This window comes from Amblyraja radiata, chromosome 6 (assembly GCF_010909765.2).
Source record: "Amblyraja radiata isolate CabotCenter1 chromosome 6, sAmbRad1.1.pri, whole genome shotgun sequence".
Lineage (NCBI taxonomy): Eukaryota > Metazoa > Chordata > Chondrichthyes > Rajiformes > Rajidae > Amblyraja > Amblyraja radiata.
In genome coordinates, this window is record NC_045961.1 from 34,826,761 (window position 1) to 34,848,494 (window position 21,734).

The following is a 21,734-nucleotide window of genomic DNA, read 5'->3' on the forward strand; positions in this document are numbered from 1 at the left end:
GCCTTCTCTCTGGTAGGCTCCAGTACAAGCTGCTCTAAGAATCCATCTCAGAGGTGCTCTTTAAACTCCCTTTCTTGGGGTCCTGAACCAACCTGATTTTCCCAGTCTACCTGCATATTGAAATCTCCCATAACCACAGTGGCATTACCTTTGTTGCATGCCAATTTTAACTCCTGCTGCAACTTGCACCCTATATCCAGACTACTGTTTGGGGGCCTGTAGATAACTCGCATTTGTGTCTTCTTACCTTTACAATTCCTCCCTTCTATCCACAGCAATTCTATCTACGTCGTTAGTCCCTATTTTAGTGACAGATTTTCATATTGTTTCAAGGATTCCTCCTTTAGTCACTATGATTGAAGATGGTTCAGGAGATTAATCGAAACGCACTCATGAGCTCTCCACGAGACATTCATTGCCGTCCAAAGATAAATCTTCCATACACAGTCTTTTAATTAATAGTTTCTTTATTGTAATAGTAAAAACAGTAAGATATTCATCGAAACTTCTTGTTTAAGTACATTTTGATCTTACTCGTGATCAAACTCATGCATGGTCGAAAGCTTCTCCCCCATGCTTCTTCAAACTAAACTAAAACTACAGGGCGTCTGCGCGAGAATCCCAGCCTCAGACTACGTATACATTCCACCCACATAATTGCAGGCAGATAACATTTAAAGGTAACTGGTTATAGTTATAACATACTGAGCTAAGCTAAATGGCTACTATACCTATGTCACCCCTCGCAAGGGACTAAATTTCATCCCTCACCAACAGAGCTACCCCACCTCTTCTGCCCATCTGCCTGTCCTTTCTAAAGGACGTATAACCCTGAATATTCAGTTCCCAGTCCCGATCCTCCTGCAGCCATGTCTCTGTAATCCCCACAACATCTCAGCCAAGGCGCATGAATTTTAATCTCCAGCTTCCCATTGTCTCCTCAGATATATCTGATTAGCTCCAGGAGATTTGTCTATTTTCATACACCTTCGCATAGATTCAAGAGTTCAAGAGAGTTTATTGTCATGTGTCCCTGATAGGACAATGAAATTCTTGCTTTGCTTCAGCACAACAGAACATAGTAGGCATGAATACAGAATAGATCAGTGTGTCCATATACCATTATATAAATATATACACACATGAATAAATAAACTGAGCTATTAATGTTCAGAGTTTTGTTTGAGTTGAGTTTAATAGCCTGATGACTGTGGGGAAGTAGCTATTCCTGAACCTGTTCGTTGCAGTCTTCAGGTTCCTGTACCTTCTACCTGAAGGTAGTGGGGAGATGAGTGTGTGGCCCGGATGGTGTGGGTCCTTGATGATGATGCCTTTTAAGAAGGGAGGGAGAGAGAAAACGGGGAATTACAGACCAGTTAGTCTAACATCGGTAGTGGGGAAACTGCTAGAGTCAGTTATTAAAGATGGGATAGCAGCACATTTGGAAAGTGGTGAAATCATTGGACAAAGTCAGCATGGATTTACAAAAGGTAAATCATGTCTGACGAATCTTATAGAATTTTTCGAGGATGTAACTAGTAGCGTGGATAGGGGAGAACCAGTGGATGTGGTGTATCTGGACTTCCAGAAGGCTTTCGACAAGGTCCCACATAAGAGATTAGTTTACAAACTTAAAGCACACGGCATTGAGGGTTCAGTATTGATGTGGATAGAGAACTGGCTGGCAAACAGGAAGCAAAGAGTAGGAGTAAACGGGTCCTTTTCACAATGGCAGGCAGTGACTAGTGGGGTACCGCAAGGCTCAGTGCTGGGACCCCAGCTATTTACAATATATATTAATGATCTGGATGAGGGAATTGAAGGCAATATCTCCAAGTTTGCGGATGACACTAAGCTGGGGGGCAGTGTTAGCTGTGAGGAGGATGCTAGGAGACTGCAAGGTGACGGATAGGCTGGGTGAGTGGGCAAATGTTTGGCAGATGCAGTATAATGTGGATAAATGTGAGGTTATCCATTTTGGTGGCAAAAACAGGAAAGCAGACTATTATCTAAATGGTGGCCGACTAGGAAAAGGGGAGATGCAGCGAGACCTGGGTGTCATGGTACACCAGTCATTGAAAGTGGGCATGCAGGTGCAGCAGGCAGTGAAGAAAGCGAATGGTATGTTGGCTTTCATAGCAAGGGGATTTGAGTATAGGAGCAGGGAGGTTCTACTGCAGTTGTACAGGGTCTTGGTGAGACCACACCTGGAGTATTGCGTACAGTTTTGGTCTCCAAATCTGAGGAAGGACATTATTGCCATAGAGGGAGTGCAGAGAAGGTTCACCAGACTGATTCCTGGGATGTCAGGACTGTCTTATGAAGAAAGACTGGATAGACTTGGTTTATACTCTCTAGAATTTAGGAGATTGAGAGGGGATCTTATAGAAACTTACAAAATTCTTAAGGGGTTGGACAGGCTAGATGCAGGAAGATTGCTCCCGATGTTGGGGAAGTCCAGGACAAGGGGTCACAGCTTAAGGATAAGGGGGAAATCCTTTAAAACCGAGATGAGAAGAACTTTTTTCACACAGAGAGTGGTGAATCTCTGGAACTCCCTGCCACAGAGGGTAGTCGAGGCCAGTTCATTGGCTATATTTAAGAGGGAGTTAGATGTGGCCCTGGTGGCTAAGGGGATCAGAGGGTATGGAGAGAAGGCAGGTACGGGATACTGAGTTGGATGATCAGCCATGATCATATTGAATGGCGGTGCAGGCTCGAAGGGCCGAATGGCCTACTCCTGCACCTAATTTCTATGTTTCTATGTTTCTATGTTGAGGCAGCGACTGTGATAGATGGACGGGAGGTCAGAGCCAATGATGGACTGGGCAGTGTTTACTACTTTTTGTAGTCTTTTCCTCTCCTGGGCACTCAAGTTTCCGAACCAAGCCACGATGCAACCAGTCAGCATGCTCTCTACTGTGCACCTTTAGAAGTTAGAAAGAGTCCTCCTTGACAAACCGACTCTCCATAATCTTCTCAGGAAGTAGAGGCACTGATGTGCTTTCTTTATGATTGCATCAGTGTTCTCGGACCAGGAAAGATCTTCAGAGATATGTACGCCCAGCACCTCCTCGATGGTAATACTGACTGTCCTCAAGATTCTTCCTTAAATTGTCTCAAATTCCCCAGTCTTCATGACTTTCTCTACAGTAAAAACAGAGGAGAAAAATACATTGAGGACTTTGTCCATGTCCCACGGCTTCTCACGGAGATGACCGCTTTGATTTTCTGAGGGGGCCTTATTCTATCTCTGGTCACAATCTTAATCTCTATACCTATACAAAAGTCTGATCTTGTGTGTGTGCCTGTCTATCTCTCTGCATTCATTGTATCTTCCTCAAAACGTTACACGCTAACATTTTTACATTTTCTTACACATTTTCCTCCTTCACGACCTCATCAGGTTCACTTCAGATTTCATGCTCTATTTCAAAGGTTATTCGCGATTAAAGTTTAAAAAAAAAAAAAACTGCTTCTCACAGCCGTTTTCCAGCCGCTTCAAATGATGATGTCACAATGCCACTCAATGCACCAATCACAATTGGCTGTCAAGCTGCCGAGTGCCACAATGACATCACAATGGGACGTTGCCAACGGTAACCGCAGCAGAAGGTTGCCAAAGGCAGGCCCTGTCGTGGGTGGGGGGGGGCAACGAATGCCATTTGGCATGAGCCTCATGCCTGTCTGCTTCAAAGGGATCGTGATTTGGGGGCCTCTAAAATTGAGGGGCCTCTGCTTGATATAGGTTTGGGGGCCTCTAAAATTGTAATTGGCTTTGGCCTCAGTTCATCTATGAGAGTGGCTGGCCAAAGCTGCCATAGAGGGAGAGAGAGTGAGGGAGAGGGTTAGAGGGGTGGAGAGTGTTGCACAGGGGCCGGATCATGGGCTCGCCAGCCTCCTGTATTTTCTGCGGCGAGTTAGAGACCGTGTTCCATGTGTATATGGAGTGGGTGAGTTTGCTGCCCTTGTACGAATATCTGAAGGGGCTGCTCCTCAAGTTCTGGTTGCATTTTAGTCCCACGATCCTGGTGTTTGGACACAAGGAGGGCCAATTTCGGAGGGGGTGGGGAATCTCCCTGTCGGTTTGCTCCTGGGCTTGGCCAAGATGCCCATTCGCGGGTCCCACTTGGTCTAGTGTACTTATAAAATCTCTTTGGTTTCATAAATCAGTATTGATTGATTGATCGTTCTAAATCCATTCAATAGTTACATTTACTCATTAATAACTAATCAAAGCCTTAGACATTGAAGGCGAGTCTTATCAAAACTGGGGAAATATAAGACCATCTTTAAATTGTATTGCAAATTATAATCTTAAAAAATGTGAATTCATCATGGGCAGAAGGATCTGTACCTATTAACTGTACTATTTTATGATTACATTCATTCAGAAATAATCCAATCGCAGGTGATCAAAGCTAGTTAATGTTACAGTAATAATGGAAACTATACTGCTGCAGATGCCGAGACCGGAAAAGAGTGGCAGTGATGCCAAGAAAGTAGTATACTGGGGAATTGGAACTGGTGTTTTTTTAAATAATTGTTTGGAAGTTACAGTGCAGGGAAAGAACAAAACAACATATCCGAAGTATGATTTGTGAAACATTTACAGCTTCACTCCCATTCATACGTTCATAAGTCAAAGGAGCAGAACTAGACTATCACACTAGTGGAACCATCCTCTGCACATCCACTCTATTCAGGCCTTTCCCTATTCAGTAAGTTTCAATGAAGTCCTCCCTCCAGCAAGTACAGGTCGAGTGTACATATGATAAGCTTTTATCAAAAGCTTATCATATGTTAACCCAGTCATCCCTGGGATTATTCTCGTAAACCACCTCTGTACCTCTCCAACGCCACCACATCCCCCTTCAGATATGGGGCTCAAAAACTGCTCACAATACTTCAACTGCTCACAATACTTCAACTGCTCACAATACTCCAACTGCTCACAATACTCCATTCCTGCCAGTGTTACCCAAATTTTTTTTTTTTAAAGTTGGATCATACGACTGCCCTTTTTTTGCAAGGCTTACCATTGCTGCACAAGCTTCTGCATCGCAGTATGAAGTTAAACCAAGGAATTGATAGCTTACCTGGAAGCCAATCAGCAGCAGTTTTTGAGGTCAGCAGGGAGAGGAATGGCTTTTGTGCTTTTGTGCTCTTGCGCCACCTGTCATCACTGCTCATTGGCTGTACCCTGCTGTCTCTGAGATGAATAGTGGCAGAGGTGAAGTTTGTTCTGGCAGTTTGGCAAGAACAATATTAGTCTACACCTGTGTTGCTCCAGTAAGTAGTAGTAGCAGCAGCTGCTGTGATAGCTCCTCAGTGATATTGTCATTTAGAACAGCAGGCTATTTTAGATTTCTTCATTTTGAGATTTGTTACAACTCCAATAATCCTCTTTCCAATTATTTATGTCCCAAAGTGTGTTGTTTCCTGCATTCCATTTCACTCACAGAGGCCCCAGTTTCTTTCTGTTTAAGAGGGCCCAACTCCCACTGGAAAATATATTATTCTATGTCTGAAAAAAAGTGAATTAAAAGTGTGTGGAAGTATTGGTAGACTGACAACTGATAGAATGGAAAATCTGCTCATTCAACATCGCAATAGTCCAAAACGTGTTGGATTAATGGAATTTTACTGTGTTCGGGAGTGCTTTTAGAAAATGGCTTAATAAGGAGAAAGCTGTCAGATTGTGAATGAGGAGAACTTGAAGTGTACAAGATGCTTTCAGGACATTGTAGAAGGCTGGCACTAGTAAAAAGCCATCAGAAATTAATTATTTTTTTAATATTCCTTTTTTTCCAGTAATCCAAATGTATATGATTTGGGAGGGTACTTTGTCAGTAATTCTTGTGAGATTAGTTCTTGTGGTTTGTCATTATTATGTACAGTGTTGTGTCATTGCAGATCTAGTTCTTGGAACAGACTCATCACTTGAACGGACTTCTGCCTGCAATTATAACCATGTTATTTTAAGATTAGAGGCCATTCAATATGATCATAACTGATCTACCACAGGCTCAACTCTATCACTGTGCCAGATCCCTGCAGGCTTAAAAAAAGTTAATTTGATTTGTATTTGAGAAACTTTTTGTTCGTACAACTTTAAATGACATTCATGTGTCATTGTTTTGTATTGTGGTGTCAGTTGTGTCACACTGCTCCTACACTAAAGCAATTTAGATGGAGATGTATAAAGCTAGAATGATTGTTCTCTGCCAGACCACCATTTTTTTCTTTTTAAGTGTAGCTCTGGGTATTAGTTAGCAGAATTAGAAAGCAGCTGTCAGTGGGAGTGTTTTAGCTGAAGGCCACCATGTGATCGGAGCCTTCACAAATACTCTTTATACTTTCTGTGGTGCCACTAATCGGAACAGTAGAAGTCTATCTGATTTTTTTAATGCTTTTTTATACCCAAGGTTCTATGGAGACAAAGGAAGTTTTGGTTCACTGTAAGTTCACTTTTCTTTTAGGTCACACTCCGAACTTTAGGCATTATGTAATTTTGTTTTAAGCAGTGTATGTTTTTTACTGTTTGATTTTAAATGTCCGCAGAAAGTATGTGGTTGATTTAAAAGCACTGAGTAACAAATTAGTAAGTATTTTCTAACATCTTTTAGTGCATACCACATCGGTAGTAAAGTTTATACTCTCAAGCATAATTTTTTATGTGCTGTAACTGCACATATTGAGACATTGAAAAATGTTTTGGAGTTTTGAAATAGCAGTTTTGTTACAATTTGGCAAGACTGCATTTGGAGGGCACAGTTTTCATCCAATTAGTTGCATTGGAGATAATTAAAATATTCACTAGTCCAATTCTTGGGAAGAGAGTATTATCTTATCAAGATAGGCTATTCTGGTTGTGCTTATATTCTTTGGTCCTTTGAAGAGTGAGGGGTGATGTTATTGAAATACATAAGATTCCGAGGGGGCATGATAGGATAGATGTTGAATACTTTCATTAGTAGGAAAATCCTGAACTAGGGAATAAGGAGATTTCCTCTCGCAGAGGGTAGAGATTTTCTGAAATTCTCTTACCAGTGAGTTGTGGAGGCTAGTTAACTAGGAATATTTAAAGTGAAGGTACATAACTTTTTGAAACATTGTGGCATTAAATCTACAGAGATCTGGCACAGAGACAAGAGTAAAGGCCTGCAGTAGATCAGTTGTGATCATATTGAATGGCCTGGACAGGCTTGAAGAGCTAGCTGACAAACTACTGCTCTTATGTTCGTGTGCCCTCAGTACCCACACCAGCAGACAAACCTGAATTCCTATGTGCAAGTGAGCACCCTGCCACCCCCTTCTCTCTCCCGCTCCCCCATCTGATGCACAGTTATGGGATAACTTAAAAATGAAAGTTATTGATTCTTTCCTAATCATAGCTAAACGGAGAGAGTTAGATTTAGCTCTTAGCGCTGACGGAATTAAGGGATATGGGGAATAAGCAGGAATGGGGTACTGATTTTAGATGATCAGCCATGATCATATTGAATGGCGGTGCTGGCTTGAAGGGCCGAATGGCCTACTCCTGCACCTATTTTTCTATGTTTCTATGACCTGTAACTTACAATCCTGAGATTATAAATCACAGAAGAACCTATGATTGAACAATAAGCAATGATTTAGCCAACATTCCCAACCCTTATCTAATCTTAACAAATCATCCCTTTTGATTCAATCGATTTATGTCCCTCCAAAAGTAATCTATACTCAAAAGGCTTATTATTTTAGTAGCCACATTTCCCATGAATACCTGTATTCCGGTATTCACAGACCTTGTAGGAATGCAGAATCCTCTCTGCATTCCTACATGGGTTAATTGCTTTGGAAACAAACGCTGCTCCTTTTACCTTTTGCATTTAGTGGCTCTCCATTCCTGTTCATTTGTAGCCAACAGGACAATAAAGTCTTTTGAATATACCCCCATGTGCCCCACAGTCTCTAATTGCCATGGAGGTTACGCAAACATTGCTGTAATCCTGTGGTCTTGTTATCTTTGGGGGAACATTAGGTGGGCTGAATGTTTGATATTATTGCCAAATTGGATAGCTTAATTATGCACACCAGGTCAAAATTGTTTAATAAAAAGGGATAGTTATTCTGCTACAATATACTTTATACCAGCTGTGTCAATGTCCCAAGTGTCTTATAAATATTCTGTAATGCTAAGAATTTCTTCTATGGCATTAATAAGCCTGATGGTTTACATGGATAATGTTGTCTCATAATCACAGGTACTGATATTAGTTTTAATATTGATTTAATTTTGTGGAACCCATGGTGGGATTCCAGATCGTATATGGATTGATAATGTTGGCCCCTCGATCTTAATCCAGTTATACAATCATTAAGCAATGTAACATTGAATATAGTGTGGAATTGATAAATGGAGGTGAATTTTAAAAATATCATCTATTTCTGGTACTTGTCAAATCAATAATTTAAAAAAAAATCCTTTTAGATCTTTAGTCTCTGAAGCAATTATTATTAAAATGTGTCTTTGAATTTTAATACCAAGTAAAAGTAAGTTTTTTAAATAAAGAGTTAATTGAGGAATGCTTTGTACTTTGCTTCCAGATATACAAGAATTCTATGAGGTAACATTACTCAACGCACACACAAGTTTTGAGCAGAAGACTGCTGAAGTTAATCAAGTGGTAGAACAATGGGAAGAAACAAATTCTCCGATGATGATCACCCAAAAGATGGATTCAAAGGCAAGGCAATTTAACGTGCTTATTGAACATTTATCTTACAATAAATGCTCAGAATTTCCTTCAAATCAATATTTAAAACTCTCCAGCCTTCAGTAGTTGGATGAGATTATGGCATGTGCAATTTGTGTTTTCTAGTGAAATATTAAATATGTTTGCTCTATCAGTATTTATATAATTGTCCTGATAGGTTTTTCTTTATAAAGCAAATAGGCTTTAATTTGTATTAATACATTTTTATATATTTCACATTATTGTAAGACAAAACAATTTGATTGTATTATCACTAAGTTAATATGGCCAAGTTCTACATCTTGGCCTACTGGCATATTAGTCCATGTCTAATGCACGTGTAGCAATTGTTTTTCTCGTTTGTTTTACCTTGCTTCTCCCCAGTGTCCAATCTTATTTATTCTTTTAATAGCTTTGCTGCCTGGCATTCATTTACCGTCCAAAGTTATATTGTTACTTATTTCTGGTATTTTACCCATCCTTTATCCATCCAGTGATCTGATTCAGATCAAAATTTCATGTAAGGAAATGGTGGTGGTCAAAATACCATTGCTAAGGAATTTTTGCTTTTAATATTTACTTGTTAGAAGTCTTCACATGCTGAGCTTGCAAGGGCGCCGACCCTTTTGACATAATAGTGAAATTAATATTTGAGAAAGTTTCTGTTTTTGTTTTTGTTGTCATCACAAGTCTTTTTCAGTGCAGCCACCAGATGGTGCCATAAGCTGTAGTTATATGCTAATCAGGAATTGTTATACTTTTAAATCCCTCTATAGATTCATACAGCACTTTTCTTTACATAAACAGCCTCTTCAGCTTAGAATTCATGCTGATCATCAACCACCCATTTACATTAAAACTGTACTTAATCAAGCGTAGATTCAGAAACCAATTTGTTGAACACTAACGCTCGGTCCGTCAAGGCCTACTGGATCTCCCGGTTGCTAACCATTCTAACTCCTCATCACGCTGACCTTTCTGTCCTGGGGCCTCCTCCATTGCCAGAGTGAGGCCACATGCACACTGGAGAAACAGTACCTCATATTCTGCTTGAATAGCTGACAACCCAACGGTATGAACGTGGAATTCTCCAATTTTAGGTAACCTCTAACTAACAAACTCCCCTCCCAAAAACACCCCTCTTCCCTTTTTTTATCTTCCCCACAGTGTATGATGTACTGATGACAACAAGTCGTTTAACTTCATATAAAGTTCTCTAATATCCATTTAAGTCACAGCCTCCATACAGTTTTACATTCCTCATCAAACTAACCAGCCAAACCCAGAACACTGTGCATGTGCCCAGCAAATCTGCATTCCATAAGAAAACCCGGCATGGATCAGATCAGCAATATAGTCATTAATCTACATGCAAGATGACAGGGCCGGGTCCAGTCGATGTTGTGGTAGCTCCGCGGAGATTATGCATTTTTCTAACTATTATGTTTATTTTAAATATATTTCTTACTACTAACACATCAGCACTAACACTGTACGACCGTAAAACACTCATAAACTTAAACTTTAGCGTAACCCAAGGCTTTTTAGACACTTTACTCACCGATCCAGCGTGGCCGGCAGAGATCACAAGAGCGAGCTGTGGCAACAACAATGGGAGCACGGCTCCGGGAATAAGTCGGAAAAAACATCGAGGTAAGCGGGGGGGGGGGGGGGTTATTCGGAATAGGCTAAGAGCTCAAACCTTCAGTCCACCTCTGCCCAGCATTCTTCTGGCTAACGTTCAATCCCTGGAAAACAAGATGGATGACCTCAGGGCGAGGATTAGATTCCAGCGGGACACAAGAGACTGCAACATCTTCTGTCTGACCGAGACATGGTGAGGAGGTGGCTGACCTGGTGCTGGATCAAGTAATATGCCCAACCGAGTCCTTCACTGTTTTCCGCGCAGACAGAACGGAAGAATCCGGGAAATCAAAGGATGGAGGAGTTTGCTTCATGACCAACAATAACTGGTGCAACCCTCGGAATATTTAGACGCTTTCTCGTACCTGCTCGCCGGACCTGGAGCATCTGACGATCTCATGCCATCCATTCTACATTCCCCGGGAGTTCAACTCAGTCATCATCACAACCGTTTACATACCACCGCAGGCGGACACCGACGCTACACTATCGGTCCTACACGATGTGTTATGTCGGCATTAGAACTAGAACCCTGATACGGCTATGGTGGTGGCTGGGGATTTTAATAAAGCAAATCTCAAAAAGGTTGATGATGACCTTCACCTCGGTAGTCATGAAATGCTTCGAGAGGCTAATCAAGAGGCACATCTGCGCCTTCCTCCCTCGCACCATGGACCTGCTGCAGTTCGAATACCATCCAAACAGATCCACGAATGATGTGGTCTCCCAGGTTCTGCACACTGCTCTCACTCACCTTGACAGCCAGAAGGGGGCTATGTGAAGATGCTGTTCATTGATTTCAGTTCAGCTTTCAACACCATAGTCCCCACCAAACTTGCTTAGAAGCTGCTGGAACTGGGACTGAACACTCCCCTGTGTGCCTGGGTCCTGGACTTTCTCACTGCCAGGCCCCAGGTGGTCCAGATGGGGAGAGACCTCCAACTCCCCCTCACAGGATCCCCCCAGGGTTGTGCCCTCAGCCCCCTACTGTACTCCCTGTACACACATGACTGTGTGGCCAGGTTCAGCTCTAACTCCATCATCAAGTTTGCTGATGACACTGGTGGTGGTGGGCCTGATCGCCGATAAAGATGAGAAGGCCTACCTGAGGAGGTGGCTGACCTGGCACTCTGGTGTCAGAACAACAGCCTCCTCTTGAATGTCACTAAAACTAAGGAGCTGATTGTTGACTTTAGAAGGGCACAACAACCGAGGATGCACTGGAGATAAATGGGACTACTGTGGATAGGGTGAGCAACTTTAAATACCTGGGAGTCCACACCACAGAGGATCTGATATGGACAACACACACTGCCACACTGGTGAGAGAGGCAAGGCAGTGCCTTTACCACCTCAGGCAGCTGAGGAAATTCAGAGTCTCTCTGAGGATCCTTCAATCCTTCTACTCTGGTGCTGTAGAAAGCATCCTGTCCGGTAACGTCTTGATTTGGTTTGGGAACAGCTCTGCCAAGGACAGGAAGGCTCTGCAGAGAGTAACGCGTTCGGCCGAACGCACTATGGGAACTACACTCACCCCCCTGCAGGACCTATACACCAGGAGGTGCAGATCCAGATCTGGGATTCAGCTTGCAGACCCATCCTGCACATGTCCTGTAAGGCCCCTCTGTGGTACTCTTCATCGGTGATGCCATCAACTGCACAAATGTCACAGGCGACTTCTGCCTAGGCGATCTCTCTACAGGCACAGGCTTCACGGGTGATTTCTCAAAGGGTGGCTTTACGGGTGATTTCTCCACTAGCACCAACCCCGCTGGTGGTTCTTCCACTGGTGTCAATACGGGCTCCGGATCCCAAAACTGAACATGGTTTGCTGTCACATGTCTATCATTTAGAAGAGCATTTCCGTCTTCTGTCCACATTATGTCGTCCGGATCATCCGTAGGATCATATGGGATTTGCTGCGATAGCACCGTCTCATTTACCAGTAAAATGTGTCTCTGGTTCCTTCTGTAGAAACTTCCTTCTGACCGAACCAGATAGGATCTTGGCTCCTGGCATGTCCCCTTGACTGTGCCCATGCAATAGTAGCCTTTCTGGGTTTGTAGCCTGACGGTCTGTCCTTCCATCAGTTTGAGTGGTCGACTTGAATGATCATAGCACACCTGTGTCAGCCTTTTATGGAGTAGTTGAGCCTGAACCACCTGTGGCTTGTATATGCGTGGCTGTAGCAGTTGCTTTGAGATGGGAAGAATGGTACGTGTCTGTCTAAACATCAGGCGTTGTGCTGGAGAACCAAGTGTCGTATCATGTGGAACATTTCAGAGATTCAGGAGATCTAAGAACACGTCCGACCCGGCTCGGTGGGATTTTTCCATGCCCTGTTTTGCACTGCGGACAGCCCATCCTGCAAGTCCATTCGATAGGGGATATTCTGGACTACTGCTGATATGCTTAAAGTCCCACTGTGCAGCAAAATCTTTAAAGCGCTGGCTTGTGAATTACCCAGCATTGTCGGACATGAGATTATGTGGTGCCCCATGGACCGAGAAATGTCTTCGTAGCTTCAGAATTACCGCTGCAGCTGTGGTAGTGCGAAGCAAATCAATCTCATACCAGCTGGAGTATGAATCCACAAGGACCTGGTATTGTTGACTGTGAGAATCAAAGATGTTGGTTGCCATTAGGGACCGAGGCAGGTCGGGGATTGGGTGCAGCAGAAGTGGTTCTCTCTGCTGGTGTGGCTTTATGCTGTTCCACACAGCGCAATAATGCACTCTCTGGTGTATGTTATCCATCATTGCAGGCCAGAAAAACATGCCCTTAGCTCTTTGCACAGTAGCTTCTGATTCGGAATGTCCCCTGTGTACGGCGTCAAAATACTCCCATTGGAGCGAGACCGGGATCACTGCCTTGTGACCCTTCTTGATGACCCCATCGCCAATGGTAAGTTTGTCTCTAATGGGAAAGAAGGGCCAAATAGCGGGTGGAAGCATGTGCTGCTTGCTGGGCCATCCATGTTTAATTATAGAGGTGAGCATCTGTAAGGTGGCGTCGTCTGCCGTGCGTGTCACCAGTTTTTCCAGACAAGATGAATGAATACAGTTGACCACCATGACATCGAAAGTGTCCTTCTTAGCTGTGTGTAGGGCTTCCTGGGAGCCTGAGACAGAGTGTCAGCCAGGTACATGTGTTCCGCGTTTGTAAACAATGGTAATGTCGTACTTCTGGAGCCTTAGCATCATCCTTCGCAGTTCGCCGGAGCCGCGTGTATGGGCTTGTTTAGGATGGTTACGAGTGGTTGGTGATCAGTTTCTATGGTTTTAAGCCCCTGTCCCACTTAGGAAACCTGAACGGATCTGGTGACCTTGTGCCCCACCCAAGGTTTCGATGAGGTTCCTGGAGGTTTTGGTCACACTTCCTAATGATCGAAAGTAGTTTCCGCTAAAGATCCTATAGCAGAGCAAGATGGCCTACTCTCACGCAAACGCGTAGTACAGTCATGGGTAGATTCATGGGTGATTATAGGACCCATTTTAGCAACCAGCCTCCGCCATCTTGTTCCGCCATCTTGTTCCGCCATCTTGCTTCCGGCCAAAGATCGGATCTTTGCTTCTGCCTCCGCTCCCGTATCTTCGCTTTGGTCTTTGACTTGGGCGGGGAGAGGAGGGTGCGCGGTCCGGGGTAGCGGGGAGGCCTGAGGCCTTGGCGGGGTGAGGGGGGTGCACGGCCCGGGGCAGCGGGGAGAAGGGGTCCAGGGCAGCGGGGAGAAGGGGTACGCGGCCCGGGTGAGGGGGGTGCGCTGCCCGGGGCAGCGGGGAGAGGGGGTGTGCGGCCCGGGGCAGCGGGGAGAGGGAGGTGCGCAGCCCGACGAGAGGGGTTGCGCGGCCCGGGGCAGCGGGGAGAGGGACATAGGAGGGGGGGAGACATTGTAGTGTGGGGGGAGGCGAGGGAGTGCCGGGGGGGGGGGGGGGGGGAGGGGGGGAAGAGTTGAGGGGTGGGATAGGGCCTAGCGTGTGTGAAGTTGCGGGGAGGTTTACAATGTTTATTATTTAATGTCCCTTGTCTAGTCTGAAATAAAGTTGTGAATCTTGCTCAAAACAAAGTTAATTTTGTGAAATTCTTCAATTAGATAACCCCACAGGCAGATCTCATTCCACTCTGGCTATTGGGAAGACCAGACCGCTTTTTATTTGTGGAGAAACTACTCCATAGAAAATAGAAAATAAGCACAAAAACATTAAGTAACATTCCAGGGCTAGAGCAACTGGTATCTTCATATTGCTATTATTTTCCCAAATACTGCAGATGTGAACAGTGATCACATTAATGTGATTAGATGAATGAATTAAAGAGTGCAAGTGTAATACAAAATCAACTCAAACACAGCATATGAGCCATTTAAAAAGAAATTATTTTAAAAACATTAAAAAGAAAATTACCAGAGGCAAAATTTATAAACATTTTATTCTTTAACAAGAATTAATAGAATTATGAATCTAACCCTATATCACACACAAAAGCTGTTCCCCCGCAACGTTGATTACCCTGCGAGTCGGGTTGGGTCGGGTAGGGTCGGGTAGGTTCCGGTTAATACAAAATCGACTCAAACACAGCCTATGAACCATTTAAAAATAAATTATTTAAAAAACATTAAAAAAGACAATTACCAGAGTCAAATTTTATTCTTGACAAGAATTAACAGAAGTGTGAACTAACGGAATTACACCAAAGATCCTATAGCTCTGCTATAAGATCTTTGGATTACACTGCGAGTCGGGTCGGGTCGGGTAGGTTCCGGTTACTAAAATGGGCGGGGAAAAATGCCCAGGATCCCCTCCAAGGTCAGCCCATTGCATTTCGCAGAAGTAGCCCATCTTGCTCCGCTATAGGATCTTTGGTTTCCGCGTAGTTGAGGCTTCTTCTATGTTCCTACGATTATTTCAACAAATTCAAAACTGGCCTCGACTAAAAATAGGTTGCCGTTTGGCCGAAGCCAATGGAGTGGGGTTGTTATTTACTTACAGGCAGTCGAAGGCAATCTCCTTCGCTGACCGGCCATTTTGATTGGCTCATTGGAGTTTTCAGCAAAGATCCTGTAGGATCTTTGGTTTTCAGGACCTAGAAGATCCGCCGGAAGGTAAAATGCCCGCTAACTTTATTAAACTACTTAAAACTGTCTCCACACCTTCTCTCCCCCCTTCTCTCCCCCCTTTCTCTCCCCCCTTTCTCTCCCCCCTTTCTCTCCCCCCTTTCTCTCCCCTCTTTCTCTCCCCACTTTTCTCCCCTCTTTCGCTCCCCCTTTTTCTCTCCCTTTCTCGCTCCCCTCTTTCTCTCCTCCCTTTCCCCCCTTTGTTTCCTCCCTTTCTCTCCCCTCTTTCTCTCCCCTCTTTTCTCTCCCCATCTTTCTCTCCTTTCTCTCCCCCTTTCTCTCCCCTTTCTCCCCCCCTTCTCTCTCCCCCTTTTCTCTCCCCCCTTTCTCTCCCCCTTTTCTCTCCCCCTTTTCTCTCCCCCTTTTCTCTCCCCCTTTTCTCTCCCCCTTTTCTCTCCCCCTTTTCTCCCCCCCTCCCGAGCTCTCTAAAGGACTTACTGTACTCTGTGGCAGCCGTTTACCTTCCTCTTCATCGTGCAGACAGCGCTCCTCCGCTGTCCCTGGCTCCCACCTTCGGGGTGCGTGTGTGTGTGTTTGTGTGTGTGTGTGGGTGTGTGTGTGTGTGTGTGTGTGTGTGTGTGTGTGTGTGTGTGTGTGTGTGTGTGTGTGTGTGTGTGGGTGTGGGTGTGTGGGTGTGTGGGTGTGGGTGTGTGGGTGTGTGGGTGTGTGGGTGTGTGGGTGTGTGGGTGTGTGGGTGTGTGGGTGTGTGGGTGTGTGGGTGGGTGTGTGTGTGCTGCTTTGGCAAGTAAGGTGAAAGTAAACCCAAAGGGTTTATACAGCTATATTAATAGTGGTCCATTAGAGAGTCAGAGTGGACAGCTATCTGCAGAGCCAAAAGAGATGGGGGAGATATTGAACAATTTCTTTTCTTCGGTATTCACCAAGGAGAAGGATATTGAATTATGTGAGGTAAGGGAAACAAGTAGAGTAGCTATGGAAACTATGAGATTCAAAGAAGAGGAAGTACTGACACTTTTGAGAAATATAAAAGTGGATAAGTCTCCAGGTCCGGACAGGATATTCCCTAGGACATTGAGGGAAGTTAGTGTAGAAATAGCAGGGGCTATGACAGAAATATTTCAAATGTCATTAGAAACGGGAATAGTGCCGGAGGATTGGCGTACTGCGCATGTTGTTCCATTGTTTAAAAAGGGGTCTAGGAGTAAACCTAGCAATTATAGACCTGTTAGTTTGACGTCAGTGGTGGGCAATTTAATGGAAAGGATACTTAGAGATAATATATATAAGCATCTGGATAAATAGGGTCTGATTAGGAACAGTGAACATGGATTTGTGCCTGGAAGGTCATGTTTGACTAATCTTCTTGAATTTTTTGAAGAGGTTACTCGGGAAATTGATGAGGGTAAAGCAGTGGATGTTGTATATATGGACTTCAGTAATGCCTTTGACAAGGTTCCTCATGGAAGGTTGGTTAAGAAGGTTCAATGGTTGGGTATTAATGGTGGAGTAGCAAGATGGATTCAACAGTGGCTGAATGGGAGATGCCAGAGAGTAATGGTGGATGGTTGTTTGTCAGGTTGGAGGCCAGTGACTAGTGGGGTGCCACAGGGATCTGTGTTGGGTCCACTGTTGTTTGTCATGTACATCAATGATCTGGATGATGGTGTGGTAAATTGGATTAGTAAGTATGCAGATGATACTAAGATAGGTGGGGTTGTGGATAATGAAGTAGATTTTCAAAGTCTACAGAGAGATTTATGCCAGTTGGAAGAGTGGACTGAAAGATGGCAGATGGAGTTTAATGCTGATAAGTGTGAGGTGCTACATCTTGGCAGGACAAATCAAAATAGGACGTACATGGTAAATGGTAGGAAATTGAAGAATGCAGGTGAACAGAGGGATCTGGGAATAACTGTGCACAGTTCCCTGAAAGTGGAATCTCATGTAGATAGGGTGGTAAAGAAAGCTTTTGGTGTGCTGGCCTTTATAAATCAGAGCATTGAGTATAGAAGTTGGGATGTATAGTTAAAATTGTACAAGGCATTGGTGAGGCCAATTCTGGAGTATGGGGTACAATTTTGGTCGCCTAATTATAGGAAGGATGTCAACAAAATAGAGAGAGTACAGAGGAGATTTACTAGAATGTTGCCTGGGTTTCAGCAACTAAGTTACAGAGAAAGGTTGAACAAGTTAGGGGTTTATTCTTTGGAGCGCAGAAGGTTAAGGGGGGACTTGATAGAGGTCTTTAAAATGATGAGAGGGATAGACAGAGTTGACGTGGATAAGCTTTTCCCACTGAGAGTAGGGAAGATTCAAACAAGGGGACATGACTTGAGAATTAAGGGACAGAAGTTTAGGGGTAACATGAGGGGGAACTTCTTTACTCAGAGAGTGGTGGCTGTGTGGAATGAGCTTCCAGTGAAGGTGGTGGAGGCAGGTTCGTTTTTATCATTTAAAAATAAATTGGATAGTTATATGGACGGGAAAGGAATGGAGGATTATGGTCTGAGCGCAGGTATATGGGACTAGGGGAGAATACGTGTTCGGTACGGACTAGAAGGGTCGAGATGGCCTGTTTCCGTGCTGTAATTGTTATATGGTTATATATATATATGGTGACCAAAACGTCTGGCGACTCATGGAAACCTTGGGTGGGGCGCAAGGTCACCAGAGGTTTCCATTCAGGTTTCCTAAGTGGAACAGGGGCATAAGCATTTACAGTGCCGTCCATAATGTTTGGGACAAAGGCCCATCATTTATTTATTTGCCTCTGAACTCCAACATAAAGTGCACAGTGTCCTGAGTATTCTTGCTGATGAATCACAAAAGGTTAGCAGGCAAGCAGAGCAACTAGTTAACAGGGCGAATGGCATATTGAACCTTATTGCAAAGGAGCTGGAGTTTAAAAATAGGGACGTTCTTTTTCAATTATACAGGGTGTTGGGATAGTCATACCTGGACTTGTCACAATGTTGGTCTCCTTATATTAAAAAAAAGGATATAGCGGCAATCTAAAAGAGATTAACCAGGCTTTACCTGGGAAGATAAGGCAATGCCTTAAGAGAGGTTAAACAGGCTAGGTGTGTATTCCTTAACATTTAGAAGAATAAGGGGTCATCTCATTGAAAATATATAAGATCTTAAGGGGGGCTGGTGTGACGGGATAGTTGTCAAAATGCTTTCACTATTGGGAGAATCTTGAATAGGGGAGAGTTTCAAGAACGGGTCAGTCATTTAAAATCTAGAAATAAGGACATTTCTTATCACAGAATATATTGAAATTCTCTTCCCCAGAGAATTGTGGAGGCTAGCTTATTACAAGTATTGAAAGTGCAGGTAGATTTTTTTTATTTAACATCATTTTATTGAGGTCCATTGGGATCTTGCACAAAGGAGTAGTCCAGTAGGCCAGTATAAATCAGTCTTGATCATATTGAATGGCAGGACAGGTTTAAGGGCTTAAACCTAAGATGGCTTCTATTTTCTTCTGTGATCTTGAGTTCTCATTTTTAGGGATGGAATTTGAAAGGTTAATGCTTTGAATGGCTGAAGGCATACACGCCAAAATAAATGGAGTTGAATACTAGCCAATAGTAATGATGTTGTATTGCTTCTAAAAATCAGAAAAATTCAACATTAAATTTGACAGAATTTCTGAATATTTGAACCTTGACTGTTTATTTTATTTTCCAAAAATGTTAAATCAAATAACTAGATTAAATTGATTGGAAATGAAAAAGAAAAAAAAATATTCTGGCACGCAATGAAAAGGGTTTCCTTGTAAATATTCCAGTATTTGCAAATCATCTTTTCATGGAGGCAGCATGGAAGAAGGGCCTTAAGTCCACTGAGTTTGTGTCCTAAATCTTACCCTAATCCAACACCCCAGATTGCCATCAATTCCCCCTGCATTCTATTATTCACCTCCAACAACTTTTGCCAACTTCTACAGATGAACTGTGGAAAGCATACTATCGGGATACTCTTGGGATGTATCATAGCCTGGCTTGACAACAACTCTGCCCAAGACTACAAGCAATTGCAGAAAGTTGTCGATGCAACCCAGTCCATCACACGGTCCAGCCACCCTATAATCAATTCCATCTCCACTTCATGCTGCTTTGGGAAAGCAGCCAATTTAATCGAGGACCTTTTTCACCTTAGTAATTTTCGCTTTTCTGCTCTTCCGTTAGGCAGAAGATACAAAAGCTTGAAAGCATGTACCACCAGATTTCATGCTCTTATCAGACTACTAACTAGTCCTTCCATAAGCTAGGGTATAAACCTAACCTTCCACCCTACCTCATTATGGACATTGGACTAACGCTATGATGCTGTAACGCTATATTTAACACTCTGGTATTTTTCTCTTGGCACAACCTGTATGATTTGATTGTCCTCATGTATAGTATAAATTTGAATGGATAGTTTACAAACAATGCTTTTTAATGTACCGCGGCACACGTGACAATAATAAACCAATAACCTAGGGCAATTTATGATGTCAATTAACCCACCAATCGACGTCTTTGCAATGTGTGATGGAACCAGAATATCCAGTTAAAACCTGTGTAGTTGCAGAGAGAATGTGCAAATTTTGCATGGGCAGCTTTGGAAGTCCAGATTGAGCCTGGATTGCTGGAACTGTGAGGCACCAGCCCAATGAGCTGCACCATTTCCCTCATAGGTAAATTCATTTAATGAATTGTCTGTTAAGTTTTTAGGCTGAAGGAAGATCAAGAAATGTACGTTATCAAAATCCATCTAATTATCTATGATTGTTCCATAATTTACATCTCTATCCCTATGACAGATGTAACCTTCCTCAGCTGCTTGTACATTCAGCTGTTGGCATCTGATCGAGGCAATTGCTTCTTGCTGCTTTTATCGTCACGGATTTATTTTGTGTGGCTGGAAGATGAAGGTTCAGAATCCTTCAGTTAACTTTCTTGAGCAGAACTGACAGCATATCGGATGCTTGTACCCAATTTGACTGAAACTGAGAGGATATTACATTGTGCTTGCTATCCAAAGACTCTTGCACAGTGTGGAACTTGCAAAAAATGCATTTACAGGTGCACTGTTGCACATGGCCATTTACTCCATTACTTCCAACTACGACAAAGTGAAGCATGGTAACTAACATTTCCAGAACATTTTATATTTGATTGGCCATATACAATGGCAACAAGACAAAGAAAAAAAGTGTATATAAATCATAATTTGCTAATACATTGCAATGGAAGGTCCGGCACTGAAAAAGGAAACTTCAAAATTATCATTAAAATGAAGTAATTATTGGTCACAAATTGAGGAATAAAACAGTAAAATAGCAATAGAAGAGTTTGTTGCAGAAAGGAACACTCTTAGAAGGTGGAAAGTAAGGTCACCCAAAGACAAAGCTCCTTGAATGACTAAAGATATAGAAATGAAACAGGAAAAGGAAGCTTATAATTAATGTCAAACTAGTGATACATTAGGGAATCAAGCCGAATAAAGAAACTGTAAAGGCAAGCTGAAAAAAAGAAATGGGGATCTGAGGTTATTTGAGAATACATTTGCAGTTAGAATTAAAGGGATCTGAAACGTCTTTGAAAAGTAAATAGTGAATGGTAGCAGTTTAAAGATGATAAAATAAATCTGTTAGTCTTCTATGTCTCAATTAGATTATCCCTCATGCTTATAAACGCCAGTCACTGCGGATCAATCCTCATGAATCTCTGCTCCCAAGACAGTCCTCTTAAAGGCCTGTCCCACTTGGCCGTCATTTACGTGACAGGCTGGTAGTGATTGACGCGCGAGTCTTCATGCGTCAGCACAGCCGTCTGGAGTGCTTGGCGTCATTTGAATATCCAGTGGAAAGTTGTTTAGTGCATAAAACTGTGTGTTCTTTCGAATTATGGTGTAATTCAGAAAATTGGCCACTTTGTGTTATGTTTTCATCCTCCCTTCCCCCCCCCCCCCCCCCCCCCCCCCCCCCCCACGGAACATACATGTTTTCTCCGTGCTCAGTACAAATGGTATTGGTTCCAATCGTTGTAATGCGGATGGTACCCCGTACTGAGGAAATGACTAAATACCTATTAATTAAGTGACTTTAGCGCGTTCCCTTGGGGGTGTGGAATGGGGGTTCGAAATGACAAGAACTTGACATGTTGTGAGTGAAGCTGGAACAAAAAATAAATAAACAGGTAAAATAATCAGAGCCGACTCAGCGTATAAGCAAAACACCGAATACTGTTCTTTGACTCCCTGACTTTGCATCAACATTGAACCTT

The 21,734-nt window shown here is 43.1% G+C and overlaps 1 protein-coding gene across 4 annotated transcripts in view; it reads left to right on the plus strand.

Annotated features, from left to right (window-relative positions):
* dlg2 (discs large MAGUK scaffold protein 2) overlaps window positions 1-21,734 on the plus strand; it is a 652,656-nt gene that overhangs the window by 66,361 nt on the left and 564,561 nt on the right. For 3 of the 4 annotated variants that reach the window (XR_004412314.1, XM_033022520.1, XM_033022521.1), the window contains exon 4: window positions 8,593-8,732. Coding sequence is in view for 3 of the 4 variants with exons in the window: in XM_033022520.1 (XP_032878411.1) it covers window positions 8,593-8,732 (140 nt within the window). In the remaining variant the exon portion in view is untranslated. Of the gene's footprint in view, window positions 1-6,333; window positions 6,462-8,592; window positions 8,733-21,734 lie in introns of those variants that run through there. The other variant, XM_033022522.1, reaches the window with a different exon arrangement.